The 22,725-nt window shown below is 40.6% G+C and overlaps 1 protein-coding gene across 1 annotated transcript in view; it reads right to left on the reverse strand.

Annotated features, from left to right (window-relative positions):
- Positions 1-22,725, reverse strand: part of LOC131553972 (receptor-type tyrosine-protein phosphatase S-like) — an 85,114-nt gene that overhangs the window by 50,346 nt on the left and 12,043 nt on the right. Inside the window, 5 exon segments of the mRNA XM_058798975.1 lie at positions 386-397; positions 1,486-1,596; positions 9,288-9,476; positions 17,622-17,763; positions 22,535-22,680. Coding sequence (XP_058654958.1) covers positions 386-397; positions 1,486-1,596; positions 9,288-9,476; positions 17,622-17,763; positions 22,535-22,680 — 600 coding nt within the window.

Genomic DNA, 22,725 nt, shown 5'->3' on the forward strand with positions numbered 1-22,725 from the left:
AGACAGACAGACAGACAGACAGACAGACAGATGGTGCAAAATCACAGTGGCACAGAGCACATGACCACACAACAGCCAATCACGACGCAGCGTCGCTCAGGCATGCGACCGTTCTCATGCAGACACTCATAATTTCCAATTGCTGGGTTTCCATGGCAACGCGTGCAGAGAGACAGAGAGAGGGCCTTCCGAGCGGAAGGTTTGCAAACAATATCCCACAATGCAACACACGAGACCGACACAACCCTCGTCTTCACAGCGCTTTACGTTTGACTCGGGTTTGCTACCATCATCAGCACTGTTTACTGCTTGACTGACATTTAGTTCTCAGAGTTTAAATGCCAAATAAAAGAAACGAGAGAAAATAAACAAAAAAAACACCAACCTTCTCGCAGCTCTGAGGGTGTAAGGGGGTTTGAGATGGAAAGCAGAGAAGAAAACCAGGGAAACACACAGAGAGAGTAAAAAGGCCACTGCAACCATCTTCATCTGCCACAGTCTCACCTCATTCATTTAGCTTACGTTTAGCTCTTCAATCTGCGTCTTTGTGTGGCAGTATTATTCATATACACTCCCAAATATCAAATATTGTGGCTTGGCCTTGCTCTACTCTGAGAAATTCACTTCATAAAGAAATAAACTGAAAATATCACAAGCAAACTGAGAAAACACACACGACACACTGCAAAGACCTTCATATTTAGTTGTAAATCATGAATGTAGTGAACACTAAAGTCAAATTAGTTTCCATTAGTAATTTAAACACATACAAACAGACAAACAACTGAAAAAAAAATCATGAAGAAAACAATTAACAAGCACACAAACATTTGCAATATTAGTAGAGGCATCATGCAGCACTTGATAACATGAATATCTAATATAACGCGTTCATCGGAGCAGATATTTAGACGTGATTGATGGCCGGTGCTGAAGAGGGCCGGACCGTTTCTTTACCCCCTCGTTACTCATCTTACCTCATTTACCTTCTTTTATTCTCTATTAAAACTGCGGAGGATCTTTCCAGACCAGTAGGCCGTGAGCGCTTCAGCCCAACAGCAAATATCACTAATTGAGTTTACAGAAACAATTACATGCCTGTAAACCCAATTCATTTCAAATCAATTAGCTTTTTTAATGCTTCGATTAGCCGAGAATCGCGAATGAACCCCGACGGGAAGCACTTGAGTTGATAAAGTTGGGCGTTTCCTCCGAATTGCTCACGAGCAGAATCAATCTCTGCTTGGAAGAAGCTCATAAAAACAGAATTTTGTTCTGCTTGCGATGCTCGACGTCCCTCAAAGTTCAGATAAAACACAGCGAAGAGCAGACGCGCGATAACAATGCGACGCCATACGTATATATATATATATATACGTTTACAGAAGAAGTGCTGCAGAGGCTGCTGGGTAAATTAAAGAAGCTGTCTTTGCTGACATGTGCATGAAAGTGTATTACCTACGGAGTACCTACTGTGTTCCATACCTCTCACGTATAAGTTAGCAGGGGACGAGTAGCGTACGCCTTGAGAGTTAGACGCCACGCACTCGTACTTCCCCTGATCGGTCTCCTCGCTGCGCTCGATCTGGAGCGCACCTGCACAGAGAGAGAGAGAGAGAGAGAGAGAGAGAGAGAGAGAGAGAGAGAGAGAGAGAGAGAGAGAGAGAGAGAGAGACAGAGAGAGACAGAGAGAGAGAGAGAGAGAGAGAGAGAGAGAGAGAGAGAGAGACAGAGAGAGAGAGAGAGAGAGAGACAGAGAGAGAGAGAGAGAGAGAGAGAGAGAGACAGAGAGAGAGAGAGAGAGAGAGAGAGAGAGAGAGAGACAGAGCGAGCCGGGCAGAGAAACAGACAGGTCAGTCAGACAGACACAAGACAGAGGAGAAGAGGAGAAAAAGAGAAGTAAAGGAAAGAGGAGGAGAGAAAACAAACACAGCATTAATATTTACAGTCACAGCAAATCTCAAAATGCTTTACAAACCTTCCTTTATGTTCTACACACTCATCAGCTTCATATTTTACACGCGACACAAGCACATCCACCTCTGACTGGCTGTTAGGGATGGTAAGATATATATATAATTATTAGTAGATGCGCTATACTTTTATTATTGAGAAATTGATCAATAATTTGTGACCCATATATAATATGTAAATTGATTTCTCCTCTCTAAACTCCCTGATAGCACACCTACATCACAGAGACGTCTATTTGACGTCTGGATTTACATCTGCAAGACGTATTTTTTAGTGTTTGCTCATCAATACGTCTATTGGACATTTCCTATCAGATGTCAAATAGACGTTTATTTGATGTCTTTAAGATGTATGTGATTTAGAATGTATGTAAAACTAACATCTTACAGATAACACACGTACGTCTGTAAGATGTCTGTTAAAGATCACTTGATCTGGAAAGCCTCTGCTGTGTACAAACATCTGTAAGATGTCAGTTTTACATACTTTCTGAATCATAAACATCTTAAAAACATCAAATAAACGTCTATTTGACATCTGATAGGAATCATCAAAAAAACACGTCTTGCAGACGTAAATGCAGACGTCAAATAGACGTCTCTGTGATGTACGCGTGCTATCAGGGTTAGGGATGGTAAGATTCAACGATTCGCATCAGTGCATCGGCATAAAAGTTAACGATGCAATGCATTGATTTAAAAAAGTACGCATCGGATACAAGTTGGCATTTTTATCGCGATGCATCCTTTCTAACATATTTGCATTGGTAAAAACGATTTTCTTTTATACATAATTACTAGTAGATGCGCTATACTTTTATTATTGAGAAAGTGACCAATAATTAGTGACCAATATATTACATGTAAAATGATTTCTCCTCTCTAAACCGTTTCTCAAGAGCGTTCTCTCATCACCGCTGCTGCTGTGTGAATATATGACGTATCACAAAACTACGGAGACCGAGACGAGTCCTGAGAGTCACACAGAATGTAGATTAACAGGGCTGTCTGTCTGGACCAAAGAAATAAATGCCAACTATCTGTACCGCATTGAATTGCATTGCATCGTATTGCATTGTGTTGAATCAAATTGAAATCGTGTCGCACTGCATCGTGATGAATCGTATCGCATCGGCAGCTGCTTCATATGTATCTTTACTGTATCGTATCGTTGGCTATGCGTTGAGATGCGTACGGCATTGGCCTCAGTTATGGAGATCCTTACTGACTGTCATTCATTTAAACAGCTATTTTATACAATGGAAATATAAAGTCAGTCTTGAACCTTCGTCATTCTGATTTCCAAATACTTTTTTTTTGCTTTAAATCAAAGTTTGTAATGATGTGATTCACCTTGTAGCCGGTTGGTTTTGTTTATAACTCTTAAACGAAGACTTTTTAAAAATCCCTGTGGGAAAAACGAATGGGAAAATACTTCTGGAACCAAGGCCGCAGAACAACTAGACTGATTGCATCAAAGCAGCTTCACAGTAATAAACAGGAAACTGACACTGATAATGTTGTAAAATTCAATAATTATGAAATCAATTTTATTTCTGCTTTACATAAAGTCACTTCAGAGGCATTCAGATGATTTCTTAAAAAAATCTGTAAACTAATAAACTGAGCTATGAAAACTGAAGTGGACGGAAATAATCGTGATGCAGAGATTGAGCAGAGAAACACAGAACCTCACGCAGACGTGATCAGAAGATGGAGACTGACTCAGCGTTCTGAGCGCGTGTGTTTTGTCATGTAAATGCGACTGTGGGCAGCCTGACAGCGTGTGAAATCACTGCGGCGGAATCAACACCTACAGACTGTGCTCAGGATTCACCGACGGCCTTAAACACAGTGTGTGTGAAGGACACGGTGACCTTCAGTGATGCTGGACTCAGACTCAGACTGATGGAGAAACACTGCAATTTTACACACAAAATGATTTTATACTGTACAAAGTCTCCCCGCACAGTCAAAAAAAATTTTCTAGTATAAATATCTAAACATTCTTGAATCAAGATGCATTTATTTGACAGGTAACATGACTTAAGATTTTAAATCTTGTTTTGTTAGGTTTTGTTGTTTTAGAAAACGAGCAAAAATATCTGCCAATGAGGCAAGAAAAATTATCTTAATTCAAAGCCTAACAAGATTATTTTCTTGCCTCATTGGCAGATATTTTTGCTCGTTTTAAGCTAAAACTAACCAAAATTTTCTCCTTTTTTTTTTAGAAAACAAGACTTAAAATCTTAAAATCTCAAGAATGTTTAGATATTTATACTAGAAAACAAGACAAAAATACTAAGAAAATCATTTTTTGCAGTAGGCATTTTTAGATTTTCAAAGCATTTAATTCTGTGCAATTTATAAGACACACACACACACACACACACACACAGATCTTTGAATCTCAGTCCAAGCTTCACGTGTTCACCATTATTTCTGTTCGATGGATTTCTGCAGCTGCAAACAGAAGCGTCACTGAATATGATCAGTGAATATAATCAGTGCAGGAGAACGAGGGAGAAACGAGGAGAGAAACAACAGATGAACATACGCAGACACCACAGAAGCACCGCAGAGCATCATGGGAACACGGAGCCAGGGACAAACGGAGATCAGGGCAGCGGGAGACGAGGTGATGGAAGACATGTGGCAGACGAGTCTTTTAGTTTGATCTGCGTTTCATTCATGCTCTTAACTAGCGATCGAGCGATGAAGAAACAGCTGGAGATCTACCCGAGGAGCACACGTCTCTCTCTCTAATGCTGTCTAATGACACTCGCTCACCTTCCTCCGAATCTCTCCGTCATCCATCTGAGAGAAATCTGACGCACAATCAGCGCCCAAAATGAACGCTTTTCCAAACCTGCTACACTAAACTAAAACACAGACTCTGAATCTAATGATGATGCTGGCCGTGTGTTAGTTCTGGACACTGTTCAACTGGAAAAATAAAAAGATTCAACAATAAATGTATTGAAAACACAGATGACCAAAGATGATTTCTTAAAGTGATAGTTTCTAAACTGAAATGATTGTCTTTCACGAAAGAAGATATTTTGAAGAACGTTGGCAATAAAACAGTTATGGTTCCTATTGACTTCCATTATATGGACTAAAAAATTGGAAGTCAATGGGAACCAGAGCTGTTTGTTCACCAACATTCTTCAATATATCTGCTTTTTGTGTTCCGCAGAAGAAAGAATGTCTTTGAAACTGGTTTATAATGACAAGAGGGCAAGTAGATGATTTTTGGATGAACTATCTTACTATTTTTAAAGATGATTATTTTTTATAATTATTTGATATGATTTATATAATTATTATACCCTTAATCCATTACACAAGCCAGCTTAGTTTAATAATAATTATTAAGCTTTTATTTTAAATTAATATAAACATACAGATAATACGCAATATAAATAGGTTTTAGAATCAATAGCTTTAAATATGACTACATATGAGCTTGGATTTTTAAGTGTTTTTACACCTATAAATATGATCAACTCTATACTTGCACTTACATGGCAAGATGTTTTCTGGTTTGTTTTTGTCAATTCAAAACTAATCCTGTAACCCTGAGTTTGTTCAGCCACCATCACGGTACACACTGCAAAAAATGATTTTTTTTTTTTAGTATAAATATCTAAACATTCTTGAATCAAGATGCATTTACTTGCATTAACTAAATTCTGATCATTTTTTAGAAAACAAGACTTAAAATCTTAAAGGTGCCATAGAATGCACCGATACAATATTTTAAATTGTTCTCTGATATCTACATAGAAGGTATGTGGGGCAAAAAATCTCCAGAAACGGTTTTACATGTGCATTTACAACCCTAGGATTTGTCCCTAGAATGAAACGGTCTGTTATTGGCTTATTTGGGAGGGTCATGAATAATAATGTTGAGCTCTGCTTGTGTTTCACAGTGCGGCTCATTTCAGTAGCTCACCTCAGGAGGGAAACACTGGGAAAATATATATTTCAATACTTTCTCACGCAGTTATATCGTCAGGTAATTATACTGTATATAAAATGCAGGCATCAGGGATCTGCTATTAATATGCTGGACACTGAAACTGCTTTCAAATCGCTTTTTACTTTCACTTTGGAGATTCGCGATGGCACAAACTTATTTATAAGAAACTATCCCTATGTCCCTTTAGTGGCTCGCGTTATTTTATTAAAATGTGTTATTTGCTTTCCGTGTCTTTCTGAATACAGACACCGACCCATCCCTGCACTTCACATCCCCTGCACAGCCTGGAACATGATCTGCCATCTTGGCTTGTTTCTTCACAATACCTGCAGAGCTTCTGATGGTTCGCTGGCGGCTGGACTAGAACATGGGCGGGTTTATGCAAATGTTGGGGGCGTAACTGTTAGTGATCCTGACTGTAACGTCACAGTCTGTGCTATGTTCTGATTCGCCTGTTTTTCAGTGGTCTTTTTTATTCACGGGATTTACATAAGAAGGAGGAAACTATGGTGTTTGAGGGTCACGGTATGTCATTTCCATGAACAGAACTCTTATTATTCAACTATGCCGAGGTAAATACAGTTTTCCATTCTATGGCACCTTTAAGTCATTTTGCTTGTCAAGTAAATGCATCTTGATTCAAGTATGTTTAGATATTTGTACTAGAAAACAAGACAGAAATACTAAGTAAGAGAATCATTTTTTGCAGAGCAGGCCCTGGATAAAGCTCCAAACTCATTCTGCAGAACAACAAATGATGCATGTGTGTGTGTGTGTGTGTGTGTGTGCACCTGTTTTTGATTAATTAAGACCTGTTTCTGGAGTCTGCACTAAAACAAGCGTCTCCTGATGTCGGCAGTGTGTTTTGTTGTCGAGCGGATCGAGCGAGCTCGGCTTCACCTCTCATTAGGGAACAGGTGCAGGGAGCGAGATCAGGTTCGTTAGGAGGTTCGGGGGGACGAGGGGCATGTTTATTGCAGGATGACATGAGCGGAGCGCTAAACATATGCCATCGACCCGCGGGAGTGGATGAGGAGAGTTTGGTTGGTCTAGAAAAAACAGATACTCACCAAAGACTCCTGAGAAAAACACACAATGAGAAAAAAAAACACAACGAAAGCTGTGAGTGACAGCAGCGCAAACGCACTTCATACAACACAAATGATCCGCTCACAATCAGACTGATTATATATCAGTACTATATATAATCATATACATCATATACATTAATCCTATGGAGTAGATTCATGTATATATACATGTGTGTGTATAAGCGAGGGATAACGTACAGCCAGCAAACAAACGCTGTACATGATCTCGCTTATTCCACGAATACTTACCAAATAAATCAACAAATGGAGATGAAATATTGATTTAAGCATAAATGATTTTACTGAGTGAGCGTGAAGTGATATGAGAGACGTGAAATTAGTGATGGAGGAAATCAACGAACGCTTATAGAGTTTAGCATCATTATTCATATATATATGAATCTGAATCAATCACAGCTTCAGAGAGATGCTTCAGAAGCACCTGAATATTTTTGTTGTGTAATCAGAAATATACTGGTGAATCCAGCCATTATCTCTATATTCTTCAATTCTCAGCATTAGATTCAAACTAAAGGGAATCCTGGTTTAAAAACAACTTTTCACATATTCACTCTAAAAAATAAGTCCAAAATTTGAAACAATCCCAGTGAAAGAGGAACTAAAATGCCGCTTATATACGTGAAAACTATCACATAGTTCTAATTAAACTATAGTATATAGTGACGCTTGTGTCTGTAACAGGGTTAAAAATAATAACTTACATAGCCTAAAATGGCTATGAAGAAAAATAATCTTAATCTAAACAAGATTATTTTTCTTGCCTCACTGGCAGATATTTTGGCTTGTTTTTTTAAGCAAAAACTAACAATTTAGTTTTTTTTTCAGAAAACAAGACATAATATCTTAAAGGGGTGGTTGACTGTTTTTTTCTAGGCTTGATTGTGTTTATGGGGTGCAGTCTAACATGTGTTAATGCTTCATTTTTAAAAAACGCATTATTTTTCACATAATTTACCTTTATTTCACACCGCTCTGTCCCTTCTCCTCTAAACGCGCTGATCATTTCCTGGTTTTATGAAGCCCCTCCCTCAGAAATACACAATGGGCTCTGATTGGTTAGCTGGTCCAGTGTGTTGTGATTGGCTAAACCGCCTCTAGTGCACATCTAAACGTCCCGCCCCTCAGCTCAGCGGCATGTGCTCCGGTTGTATTGTAAACAATGGCGTCGTCAATATTGCTTATCAATTTGAGCCCGATTGAGACGCAGAGGATATTAGTGAAGAGGATCCGCAGAACCTGAGCAAGCACGGCTCTTAATGGTATGTTTTTGTTGGTTGTTGTCTCATACTTTTAGATACACTGTTATTTGTAAGTGCTACTGCTTCTGTTAGCTTTTAATATACGGTTTTATCCTGATTAAAGCTTTAATACAGTACAGCAACCGCACACATGTCCATGTTTAACGCTTGTCATAGCTGTGTGAAAATAAGTGTATAAATGGAACATTTCATTGTTGGAGAGAGAGCGAGAGAGAGGCAGAGCAGGGCGAAGCAAGGAACAGGATTGAGAACCGCTGCTTTAGAACATATGATTTTGAAACTTGTAAATCCATTAGAATCGCTAGAAGACAGAATCGCAATTCATATATGAATAGATTTTTACGTGCACCCCTAGTTTTCTCTTCCTCTTCTCTAAAGCAGCGCAGCATGGCCCCGCCCCCTTTGTTGCGTGTCACCGGGGGCGGGGTTTATCTGGGTTTGTGACGTATCAGACCCGGGAAGTAACTCGTTGTAGTCCCTTACCAGTCGTTTTTGTAGGCATTAAAATGCCAGAATTTTGAAAGACTTTGCACTGAACTAACATTAAAAAAGTGAAATCGCAATCAACCACCCCTTTAAGTCATTTTACCTTTAATGTAAATTCATCTTGATTCAAGAATTTTTAGATGTTTATACTAGAAAACAAGACAAAAGTACTAAGAAAAAAATCATTTTTGCCGTGTAAATCCTGGCAGTACTATTTTAACATCAAAAGATGGTTTGCGCTGCTCAAGCCTAAAGTCATCCAATCGAACTCTCGTAGCTCCCGGCTGTGGTTAAAATCTCAAAGTAAGTGGTCATTTCAGAAATTACCACCTTTCCAAGCGCTGAGCGCGAGCGCAATCGAGAGGAGACCTCTGTCTGCGTTACCTGCTAATCTCAGCAATCACTGCGTGAAGAGTCTCCACAATCACAGCCCTGACGCTCAGCAGAAGAGAAGTCTGCGGTGAAGCCGTACCTGATCGCAGCTGCTTGATCCTCCCTTGGCTGAGCGCCGGCTCCACCGGCAGAAAGTCCTTGAACCAGGAGATCTCGGGGTCGGGGATCCCGCTGGCGGCGCACAGCATGGTCGCGGTCCGGGTTCGCTCCACCACCTTCAGCTGAGGACCCATGTCGATGCTGGGGAAGCCGAAGGGCAGCAGGTCCTCTGCAGAAGAGCGGAGCAAACGTTTCATCATCGCAGCAGAGAAAGAGCTGTGTTAACCTGCACCTCTTCAGATCCACCAAACACACACCACAAGCTGTAACGACTAGACGGAGTCAGCTCAAACACTACAAGAAACAGGTCAGAAATACATTTACACAGGAGCGTTTCTATCCGGTTCATCAGGCCACCATCAGAAAACTTCACAATATTATGATGCTCTTGTTTTTTGCAGATTGTTATACACACAGCGGAGGCCAAAATGATTAGAGCACTAGTATTTTCAGCAGCTAAAAATGGTTTTAAGTTATTTCTATCTTTTGCTGTAGTGTGTGTCAGTAGGAAACATTTCCAAACATTCATTTTGCCATTAATTGTAATAATCCAGTGAGATTTTTGAGATGTGATCTGATCATCATCATCTGTCTGGAGTGACATGAAGAAACAGAGCAAACTGAGACTAAATCCAGAAGAACTGTGTCTCTGCTTCAAGAAACCTCCTGCAAAGCTCCTGAGAAACTCTGCTCGAGTGCAGCGAGGACAAAACCTGCTTTAAACACAAAGCATGCTCACAACACGTGATGATTTCATTTAGTTCATAGAAGTTAATCGATCGAGAAAATCTATTTATGACATTATTTTTGACAGCATTTTTACACAAGTGCCTCAAACTGTTAACAGCACTGTAGCTTTGCAGGAGGTTTCTCGAAGCGTCTGTTCTTCTGGATTTAAGGCCCCAATATACTTCAAACAAAGTCTGCTTTCGTTCTTCGTTTGGGGGCAAAAAGAAGACGGTATGCTGTTTTCGAACATTCGTCCGCGCTGCTGGAGGCGGGGCGTAGAGTCATATAAACATGCGTCTGCTCTGAACACAGCAACGATGCAATGATGGTGTATCTCTGTCTTTTATTAAACTGGATAAATTATTACATGTTTTTATATTTTATGTGTTGTCATAATTTGATAAAAACATAGATTTATTATTGTATGTCATGGCATTTCATTTATTGCATACCTTTTAAATTAGCTTACTGAAAGAACAGCAGCAGCAGCAGTATGGTGTAAGATGTATGTGAAACACATGTATTGGGTACTTGCTATCTTTATATCTTTACTCTTTCCTTTCATTCCTTTCCTGCCACGGACCAATGCTAGCTCAAAGGTGTTTAGGAGCCAAAATTACATCCCCCAGAAAGTTCGCTTTGGTGAGCTGCTTCGAACTGCCGAAACGAACTCAAAACGAACTTCATTTCAGCCTGATTTTGTTCGAAATGACGTCATATCAGTTCGTTCTTCAATTTCGTTTGAAGTATATCGGGGCCTTTAGTCTGTCTCCGTTTGCTCTGTTTCTTCATGTCACTCCAGACAGATGATGATGATCAGATCTCATCTCAAAAATCACTGGATTATTACAATTAACGGCTAAATGAATGTTTGGAAATGTAAACTGATATTTCCTCCTGACACAAGATAGAAATAACTGACTTAAAACCATTTTTAGCTGCTGAAAATACTAGTGTTGTAATCATTTTGGCCACCGCTGTATGTTTATATAAATTCAGCTGCTTCATTGCTGTCTAATGATGAAAGTCATTTGCATGTTTTGTTTCCTACAGTACAATGGATTATGAAATATCCACCTCATTTGTCACCACTCTTTTTGTTTTCTGTCTTACAAAAATATCCTGTCACTATTCAGGTGTGTGAAATCACTGCAAACGATTCAGTGCGTCAGTAAACTGTCCGAATGAATCAAATGAAATCATGAACAAATTCAGACATCACTGCAAAGTTCACTAGTTCTGATAGAAAACACACACGACTGCTGAATATTATCAGATCAGTATCCAGTCATCTCCACTAGACAAAGATTCATCAGTAATATTTTACATCAGTTAAAAGGGCCTGATTTACATTCACGCATTTATCCCAAGCGACTTACGAAAGAGGAACAAATGCAATTCGTCAAAGAGCCAACGATAATCAGAACATACAGTGCCAGGTTTATTAGACAACTAGATTAGGAAGCGAGCAAGAGAAGAGGAGGAATATAGAAGTAATGTGCATTTTTACAGTGTAATGCTGATAGAACTGAACAGATCACCGTTACAGACGGAGACGGAAACCTGTCTGGAAACAACAGCGAGAAAATAAACCTCTGAAGGAGTGAACGTGACTGAAGCAGTCCACCGGAGGAGTGCGTTACGACAAACACACTGATGCTTTAGGTAGTGTTTAATAAAAAACTAAAAGACAGCATCCGTTGAGCTCGAGGACAAACGCGGCTGTACTTCACCGATCCGAGTTCAAACGCCACAACATCAGTTGTTGGAAACGTCCTGCGAGATAAATGTCCTCATCAGTGCTTGGAAGGCAGTTGATTAAAAACTCTTTCTCGCATCTGTTCGTATTAGCGGCCCACTTACGAGGGAGTTTAGATGAAATGATATTGACACAGCGGCACCCACCCACTTCCAGCATATCGCTTTCAGTGGGCGGCATTCATTATGCTCATATAAATAAAGCAGTCATCTCCTCCAAACCACTGAAATTATCAGAGGTAAATGGGAGCAACAAACACGTCTGGCGCTGGAATGGTGAAGTTGCACCGTGTAATTATGTACCTACATAATCACTGCGCACGCGTTCACCTAACCATCAATTACACGTTACACAGCGCCGCTCGCCAGCTAAGCTAATTATTTGTTCGCTTTAATTAGAGAGGCAGCAGAGATGAGGAGGTTACAGTAAACACAGGCACGAAGGGCATCATTTGCTGATTTTGGGGTGCGAGAGCTCGTCTCGATAAGAGCTGGAGTCTCTGAGATCGGTGTTTGATCCTCCGGTGACGGGTCGTGACTGAGGGGTGCACCGGAAGTAACATTCTTGGCCGAAACCGAATACCGAACATGGTTTTTCACATTTTTTTCCCCATGCATTTTGCCAATTTTTTTCACCATTGCATGAATTAAATAGCCAAAATGTGCTTTTTTCTGTTTTGCCTTGCTTTTCAAAGAAAAAATCTATTACAAAACAACAATTTAAAAGTATTTATTTAACATTTTTTAACATTCTAGCAGATATTATACCAAACAAAGCACAATTTAACTTAAAATTAATAAGTTATATATATATATAAAAAAATCTATCTATCTATCTATCTATCTATATCTATATATATATTTTTTTTTGTCATTTTTGAGACACCATTCTTGAATCAGGCATGTGATTGGCTAAAGACAAAAAAGAAGGAAAACTAGACACTTTGAGCAGCAAATCAGCATCTTAGAATGATTTCTGAAGATCATGTGACACTGAAGACTGCAGTAATGATGCTGAAAATACAGCTGCGCATCACAGAAATACATTACAGTTTAACACATATTCACATAGAAAACAATTATTTAAAATTGTAATAATATTTCATAATATTATTGTTTTTGTATTTTTTATTATACAAATAAATGCAGCCTTGCTGAGAAGAAAACAAAAGAAGAAAATATTACAGATCCCAATTTGAACACTATGTGTGAATGTTATAATAAATGTATTAATAGAGCTGTTGTAATTATTATTATTGTCTTACTTTATTTTATTCCTGCTTTTTCTCAGCTTTTATTTTGGCAGAAACCCGCAGGAAGAGCTTTTTTTGGGCAAAAGCAGATTTATAAATGATTCTCATGAATCTAGAAAGATGTCTGACGCACGTATCACATCGTCACATGCTCGTAGAAACTGATAAACGTGTTTGTGAGCAGCTGCTTCAGAGCAGATTTAACGAGCTCGTCATCGCTGAAAACATCACGTTCTGCAGGTTATTTACTAATCGTTTCAATCATCACACAGTAACCAGCAACAATCAGCTCTTCCTCGTCTCATCAGAGACACGATCAGCTCTAAACGTCTGTCTGTCGCTGCTTCTAATGATTTCTGTGTTTCTCAGACACTTTTAAACGCTTCCACGCTGTGTTTTCTGTATTATAAAGAGTGCGCGGCTCTCACTGTATGGTTGCTATTTGATCGCGTCACCAAAAGTGTCATTGTTCAGTCTTTTCGCTTATTCGGTTGCTAAACACTCGGTGCTTCTCTAGTAGGAATGAGAGACGATGGCGGCGGATCCCACGATTCACATCTGCTCCTGAAACCCAGAACACGACGTGAATCAACACGGACTCTGTATCAGGAAGAAACACTTCTTTCATCATAACGTTGTAACTCGCATCGCTTTCCCTTCAGCTGATGCTGTCAATCCCTCTTATTCTACAATAGGCTAATGAGTGTGACAGGGGTCAGAGGTCAAGGGTCAGAGGTCAGGGCCTCGGCAGCCTGTCAGGCACAAACATTAGACTTTATAAAACAGCTGAACGTACCACGACAACCAACGAAGAGCCAAATGAATGAACTTCACTGACATAAACCCATCATCTCTTGATAAAAAATATGCTAATAAGACTGACATTAAAAAATCCTTTACATGGATATACGTTTTTAATGAAAATTTGCTGTCAGACTAACAATAAAAACGCGCGGCGTGTCCCTGAGGGCCGTCTGAGAGGAGCGGAGAAACTCATCGCCCGAGTGTGTTTACAGAGGAAAACGATGCCGCTGCAGACGCCAGCACTCAGAGCCAATGATGACAAGACAAACAGGCCATTTCTTCTTCACACACACACACACACACTTCAGCGAGAGAGACTGAACACACACACACACACAGATGCTCATGAATGTGACGCTGGTGTCGGAGCAGGTGCGGCCTGATTAAAGCTGCATAATGATGTTGTTTGGTGGATGGAGGGAGACCAGTAAAAGTGTGACTGACCCACTGGTGTGTGTGTGTGTGTGTGTGTGTGTGTGACTCAGGGGACTCCGGGCCGGGCGCGTCTGAACGAGAGCAGTGGGACAGATTCGACACAGCTGTGTCTCAGATGAGCAGATAGTGGTGAACAGACACAGACACAGAAACGGTGTGTTAGTCAGTGGTTTGTGGAGCAGAAGCTGCAGCTAATGCACTGAAGGATGCGGCAGAAGAGCAGAAGACATCTGAACACCACAAGTGAGGAAGAGATACAGCCCAACCATAATACACTTTATGAGCTGATACTGCAACCAACCTGCTGGAGAGACAACTGACCCCACACACACACGCACACACACGCACGCACACACGCACGCACGCACGCACACACACACACACACACACACACACACACAGACACACACACACAGTCACTCACACACACACACGCACACGCACGCACACACACACACACACACACACACAGACACACACACACACACACACACACACACACAGACACACACACGCACACACACACACACACACACACACACACACACACACACACACACACACACACACACACACACACACACACACACACACTCACACACACACACACACACACACACACACACACACACACACACACACACTCTGTGTTTTACTCTCCATACACACAGCTCCAGTCAAACCTCCACCAGCTTCGTCCTCCTCCTCATCCTCGCGTTCCTCTCACAGCACAAACTCAACTAACACAGAACACTTCACATCTGACCACAACAAACCAATCTTAAGCCTCTTGGACTCAAACAGATAAACATCTTAAAGCAGTCACTGCTAATTTAATCCAAAGCAACTGCTTCTAATGTTTGAATTAAAGTGATGTGCTTCCAAACACATACTCGGTTTAATCTCTCGGACGTTTCTGTCGCTCCACTGAAAGCTCAGGTAACCAAAACATAAATGTTTTTAAAAAGCTTATAAAGTCGTCTTGAAATGAATCCACGTTAATCGAGAGGTGAAGAGATGCGATTGCTTCACACAATAAACAGATTCAGGCTGAAATGTAACCCAGGTTTAATATTTGTGATGCGTGTTCGCATCCGTTCATCTCTTTTAAACCGCTTGATTCATATGGATTTGTTTTATGACCTTTTTGGATCTTTTAAGTTTGGTTACGCAGTGGAGGGACGGAAACATCTCAAAAATATTGCTAACACACAATTCACCATTTTCTCACAACTATAAACACGATCTCACAACTACACACCAACCTGTGCAAACCTCAGACTTCCAGATCAAAGTCAAACATTTCAGTCAAAACACATCCTCAGACTCAAACTTTGGCCTCAGATGACACACAGACCTGACAAATACGCAGACTATTTTCCTGCCTGTGTGCTATTTGTGTTCATTTTGTGATTCTTGAGGTAGTTATATTGTGTGTTTGTGTTTTCTGAATGAGAACATGGTTAAATCTGTGCAAAATGATGCTGTTCTTGTGTAGAGTTTCACAGAAAACGCTGAGCGAATTGGAGCGTGTGTGAAAAGTTTTGAGAAACGTGTCTTTGTTTCAAGAACTGTATAAATGGTTTGGAAAATTGTGCCGAATGAATCAGTTACAGTGTGTTAACAATCCAGAAACACTGTAGTGTGTGTGATGAGTAACTGATGACTGTGATTATTTTTAAAGCTGATATCGTCCCGCCGTGCATCACACCTCAACCACAATCTGCCGAATGATTTGTAAATGCTCCGGAAATTGTCCGTCACTGTGTGTATGTGTGAGTGTGTGTGTGTGTGTGTGTGTGTGTGTGTGTGTGTGTGTGTGTGTGTGTGTGTGTGTGTGTGTGTGTGTGTGTGTGTGTGTGTGTGAGTGAGTGACTGAGTGAGTGTGTGTCTGTGTGTGAGTGTGTGAGTGTGTGAGTGTGTGTGTGTGTGTGTGTGTGTGACAGCGGCGCTGTGTTTGTGGGCGCAGGGTCACAGCGATGCGACGCCACTCACTAAATAAACTGTGACTGCCAATGTATCACGCTTCATTACCAGACTAACTAATTCATTACCGCTCATGAATATACATCCACGGGGGGTTCGTTCACGACACGTGACGCGCTCGCCTGCAGCATCAGAATCCACTGCCGTTCTCGCTTACAGTTTTTCTCATCTGCTTCCACACACAATCTTTCCTTGTCACACAGTTTCTGAAAGCTGACGCTCAAACAGCAGAAGCACACACCAAATCTGCAAAACCAGACACTGATTCTCAGACTTTGACACTTTTTGCAAAACACAACACACAGTTCTCTATGTAGCACACAAATCTAACAGTGTGGAAGAAGCGGATGAAAAAAACTGTAATATTATGGCAAAGGTGTTTGCAAATGTTTGATTTTGAGATGTGTTTGTGATATTCTGAATGCAGTGCTTCATTTTGCGAGAGATGTGAGGCATTTTGCATTTTGTGTGCAATTCTTGGATTTGTGTGTAAAGTTTTGAAAATGCAGCTGAAAAAACGGTAATCGTCCGACACTGCGAGCAGGACTCAGGAGCCAAAGATGTGTTTCTGGACGATTCTCTGCGCGTCTGACAGCCAGTTCTTGATGAATGACACAAGCGTTGAGCTGATGGTGTTTTAAATGCAGCCACGAGCCAAGCGTCTCACTATCGTCTCGATTACAGACAGACAGCATGTGCCGGGCCCCGGGGCCTTTGTGACACGGCCAGCCAATCAAAACAAGCCCAGCCGCAGCCAACGAAGCACCGACACAAAGACCAACGCTGTCTCTTCCGCTCGAGTCAACTACATCTGTTCGCTTGGTCCTTAACATGTTAAACACATGTACTTGTGAATAATCAGACGCTTTAAAATCAACATTATGACGGTTATTCATTACACAACAGACGAGTACAAATAATCACAGAAATATCTCACTGCAAAATCTGATTTTCTGACATGCGTAAATCAAGACACATTTACTGGAGGAGCAAAATGTGTTGTTTTCGAAAAAAAAAAAAGAATTAAAATGAAGAGAGTTTAAGGAGAAAAATCAACTTGATTCAAAATAAAAACAAGATTATTCTGACTCCACTGGCAGATATTTGTTCTTGTTTTAAGCATAAACTCACTTCATCTTAATACATTTTTCAGAAAACAATACTTAATATTTTAAGTCGTTTTGCATCTCCGGGTAATGTATCTTGATTAAGAATGTTTAGAGGTTTGTACTGGAAAACAAAACAAACAGACAAAGGAACAACATTATTTTCTGCTGCGTGACTGCAATATACAGTACACTTGGAGGAAATTATGAGTTTATAACGATTATGATGATAGAATATCTCACCTCTGATGATGGACAGTTTGGAGGTCACAGCGACTTCACCTTCTGTGTTTTTGGCAACGCATTCGTAAACGTTTTCGTCCCGCGGCGCTCTGAGTGGCTGGATACGCAGCACTGCTCCCGCCCCTTCATCAAACTCTATGGTCTGGACCAATGAGAGAGCGGAATGAGCAGACATCCACCAATCACAGCAGATCACAGTTATCAGATCAGCAAAGAGGAAGCTGAATTATGTTCAGATTCAGAGTCTTGCAGCAGATGAAATAATAACTCATTTATGACCAACATATGTAAATAAATGACTTTTATCTGACCGAATAACTGAACTGATCAAATATGGAGACCTTTAAGAGTTTATGAAGGTAATTCTGCAGTATTTACAGTCTAATAGGTTCATTTGGGATCACAGAACACACACTAAACACACTCATCCAGTGAGGAATGAAACACACACACTACAGTAAACACACACACACACAGGAAGTGACATCAGCAGCCAGCTCTGAATTCATGTTCAACATTCAGGTAGAGTTTAGAGCTGAACTAAACTCATTTATGCTTCCGTCAGCTTATTTCACACGTGATTGACACTGACTTCAGGCGAAGCAGGATTCATTTCCGCCGCTAACAGAGGCGACACGCTTTAGGAGCTCCATTCCCCGCAGAAACACGGCCTTTCTTCTGCTGTTTAAGTGACTGTACAGGAATAAAGCTTCTGCTCTGCTCATTAGCATCTCATTTGCATATTCATGAGAACAGATTAGTTCAAACCCCCTCCTGTTTGGTCACAAAAGTGCAGAATAAAGACTCTCCATCACCAGCTGTGAGGACGCAGGTGCACACACACACACACACACACACACACACACACACACACACACACACACACACACACACACACACATGCACTCTCACACACACACACACACACACACACACACATGCACTCTCACACACACACACACACACACACACATGCACTCTCTCACACACACACACACACACACACACACACACACACACACACATGCACTCTCTCACACACAGACACACACACACACACACACACACACACACACACACACACACGCACACACACGCACACACACACACACACACATGCACTCTCACACACACACACACACACATGCTCCATTGACTGCTATTGTTTTTCTACTGAGATGATATTTTCTACTTCCAGACCCTAAACCTGCTCCTCACAGAATTCTTTTTGTTTTTTGCATTTTTAGATATCAATTCAAATATTATTTAGAATGCTTAATAATCTGTTTTCTGCATGGGGACCATTGACTGCTTCACAGAATTGACTGGATTTTCCAGAATAAGTCACATTTTTATCATCTGAAACATGCTTTGACTTCTATTCTTAAGTGAGTTTTATATAATGCAATTAATGTCAAGCACGTAAAACATGGTGAAATCACACACATCTGTACTGGTGCTGAATGTGAGAGGAGCGAGAGGCACGTTTATTTATAAAGCACTTTAAATTAACTCGTTTAGGCTTGGGGTTTATAATAAATGTTGTTTACAATGAATGCCACTATAATTTATGTTTCTTTTATATTTAAATCTTTCATTCTGTTCTGAGTACAGTTACATTTAAAGAGTTTGCTGTGGAGAGAGAGGATATCAGTGTTCATCATGTTTGTACTGTAAATGTTTCATTTACTGGTATTTTACAGTATAATAATAAAATGTAATTTATACACCGATGTGACTTACAGTGGGGCAAAAAAGTATTTAGTCAGCCACCAATTGTGCAAGTTCTCCCACTTAAAAAGATGAGAGAGGCCTGTAATTTTCATCATAGGTATACCTCAACTATGAGAGACAAAATGAGAAAAAAATCCAGAAAATCACATTGTAGGATTTTTAAAGAATTAATTGGTAAATTCCTCGGTAAAATAAGTATTTGGTCACCTACAAACAAGCAAGATTTCTGGCTCTCACAGACCTGTAACTTCTTCTTTAAGAGGCTCCTCTGTCCTCCACTCGTTACCTGTATTAATGGCATCTGTTTGAACTCGTTATCAGTATAAAAGACACCTGTCCACAACCTCAAACAGTCCAACTCCAAACTCCACCATGGCCAAGACCAAAGAGCTGTCAAGGACACCAGAAACAAAATTGTAGACCTGCACCAGGCTGGGAAGACTGAATCTGCAATAGGTAAGCAGCTTGGTGTGAAGAAATCAACTGTGGGAGCAATTATTAGAAAATGGAAGACATACAAGACCACTGATAATCTCCCTCGATCTGGGGCTCCACGCAAGATCTCACCCGTGGGGTCAAAATGATCACAAGAACTGTGAGCAAAAATCCCAGAACCACACGGGGACCTAGTGAATGACCTGCAGAGAGCTGGGACCAAAGTAACAAAGGCTACCATCAGTAACACACTGCGCCGCCAGGGACTCAAATCCTGCAGTGCCAGGCGTGTCCCCTGCTTAAGCCAGTACATGTCCGGCCCGTCTGAAGTTTGCTAGAGAGCATTTGGATGATCCAGAAGAGGATTGGGAGAATGTCATATGGTCAGATGAAACCAAAATAGAACTTTTGGTAAAAACTCAACTTGTCGTGTTTGGAGGAGAAAGAATGCTGAGTTGCATCCAAAGAACACCATACCTACTGTGAAGCATGGGGTGGAAACATCATGCTTTGGGGCTGTTTTTCTGCAAAGGGACCAGGACGACTGATCCGTAAACGAAAGAATGAATGGGGCCATGTATCGTGAGATTTTGAGTGAAAACCTCCTTCCATCAGCAAGGGCATTGAAGATGAAACGTGGCTGGGTCTTTCAGCATGACAATGATCCCAAACACACCGCCCGGCAACGAAGGAGTGGCTTCGTAAGAAGCATTTCAAGGTCCTGGAGTGGCCGAGCCAGTCTCCAGATCTCAACCCCATCGAATCTTTGGAGGAGTTGAAAGTCCGTGTTGCCCAGCGACAGCCCCAAAACATTACTGCTCTAGAGGAGATCTGCATGGAGGAATGGGCCAAAATACCAGCAACAGTGTGTGAAAACCTTGTGAAGACTTACAGAACACGTTTGACCTCTGTCATTGCCAACAAAGGGTATATAACAAAGTATTGAGATGAAATTTTGTTATTGACCAAATACTTATTTTCCACCATAATTTGCAAATAAATTCTTTAAAAATCCTACAATGTGATTTTCTGGATTTTTCTTCTCATTGTGTCTCTCATAGTTGAGGTATACCTATGATGAAAATTACAGGCCTCTCTCATCTTTTTAAGTGGGAGAACTTGCACAATTGGTGGCTGACTAAATACTTTTTTGCCCCACTGTATCTGTGTTTTTTTCTCTCAACAATGCAATTTTGAGTAATATTCAGATGTGACTGATTTTCTGGAAAACACAGAAGCTGATTTCAGCTGTTACTGTCCAACTGGGACATTTGAACACACACACACACACACACACGGTAACTAATCATCTACTGTACACACCTGATAAAACCGTGTGTGTGTGTTTATGTGTGTATATGGGTAGTTGACTTATCAATACGAAACAGTTAAAAACAAGGGGATGCATTTTGCAGCTCGAGTGCAGGATGGATCTTCTAGTTAACCGTGGCGTAAAACGCTCTTGACACCTGCTAGAGGTGTTATATTGTGCTTTAGGCAGATATGCTTGTGTATCGCTTGCGTTTTAAAAAGGTGTTACAATTTTTTCTATAGTTTAAAATAGAAGCAGACACGCTTGCTATCTAGAGGTGTCATAATTTTTCCTTTTGAACTTTTGACACTGTTTTGTGCAGCTTCTGAGACAAAGCTCCTGTTCCCTGTCTTCGAGGGACGAGGCGGTCACAAGCGCTGGCAGAAGATGGAAGAATTATGGGAGGTTTTAATGAGATTAATGCAAATGATATGCAAGACTATATAAATGCTAGTTAGAATAAAGTCCAGGGCCGACATTTCGTGGTGAAGATTACTTGCTGTTATTTTTGTTATTTGCTTATGAGTTATTGTTTTTTAATAAAACGAAACCAGTGTTTTGGTGATTCGTTAACTTTTTAAAACAAGTCTCTGAGTGATTAATTAATAATAACTACTATTAATGAACCTGAACACAACCTCATCGAGCTCCGAGTGGTCCGATCTTGACTGAGCCAGGACGGTCACCAGGGGAAAGTACCTAAAACTCCTAACAACATCTGTCCAGACAAGAGGTAATTATGCACTCGTTACTTATGGATGAAGAAGATGTAAATGATGAGTTTTAGACCTTTATACCGGTATAGAAACTCAACACTTCGCTTGTTTCTTCACAATACCTGCAGAGCTTCTGATGGTTCGCTGGCAGCTGGACTAGAACATGGGCGGGTTTATGCAAATGTTGGGGGCGTAACTGTTAGTGATCCTGACTGTAACGTCACAGTCTGTGCTATGTTCTGATTCGCCTGTTTTTCAGTGGTCTTTTTTATTCACGGGATTTACATAAGAAGGAGGAAACTATGGTGTTTGAGGGTCACGGTATGTCATTTCCATGAACAGAACTCTTATTATTCAACTATGCCGAGGTAAATACAGTTTCCCATTCTTTGGCACCTTTAATTTAGTTAACAGAAATTAATTGATGAAGAAAACCTATTTATGACATTATTTTTTACAGCATTTTTACACAAGTGCTTAAAACTGTTAACAGCACTGTAGCTTTGAAGGAGCTTTCTTGAAGCGTCTTGAGACACAGTTCTTCTGGATTTAGTCTCAGTTTGTTCTACTAGTGTTCTAATAATTTTGGCCACCACTGTATATATACACACACACACACACACACACACACATACATATATATTTATTTATTCATTCATTCATGCTTGTCACGACTGGCTGTTTCGTGATCTGATTCTCTGCTGTGTGTTTCTCACCTCGATCCTCTGTGAATTCACTTTCTTGCCCTTTTTGTTCCAGAACACCTGAGGCTTCGGGTCGCCTGCGGCCTGACAGACGAACGACACGACTCCGCCGGACACGCCGATCTGATCCGTGGGAATCTTAGTGAACCTCGGCGCCACTGCAACAGAAACACAAGCACCTCACTGACGTCACGATCATCAAT

This window comes from Onychostoma macrolepis, chromosome 02, assembly GCF_012432095.1.
Source record: "Onychostoma macrolepis isolate SWU-2019 chromosome 02, ASM1243209v1, whole genome shotgun sequence".
NCBI lineage: Eukaryota > Metazoa > Chordata > Actinopteri > Cypriniformes > Cyprinidae > Onychostoma > Onychostoma macrolepis.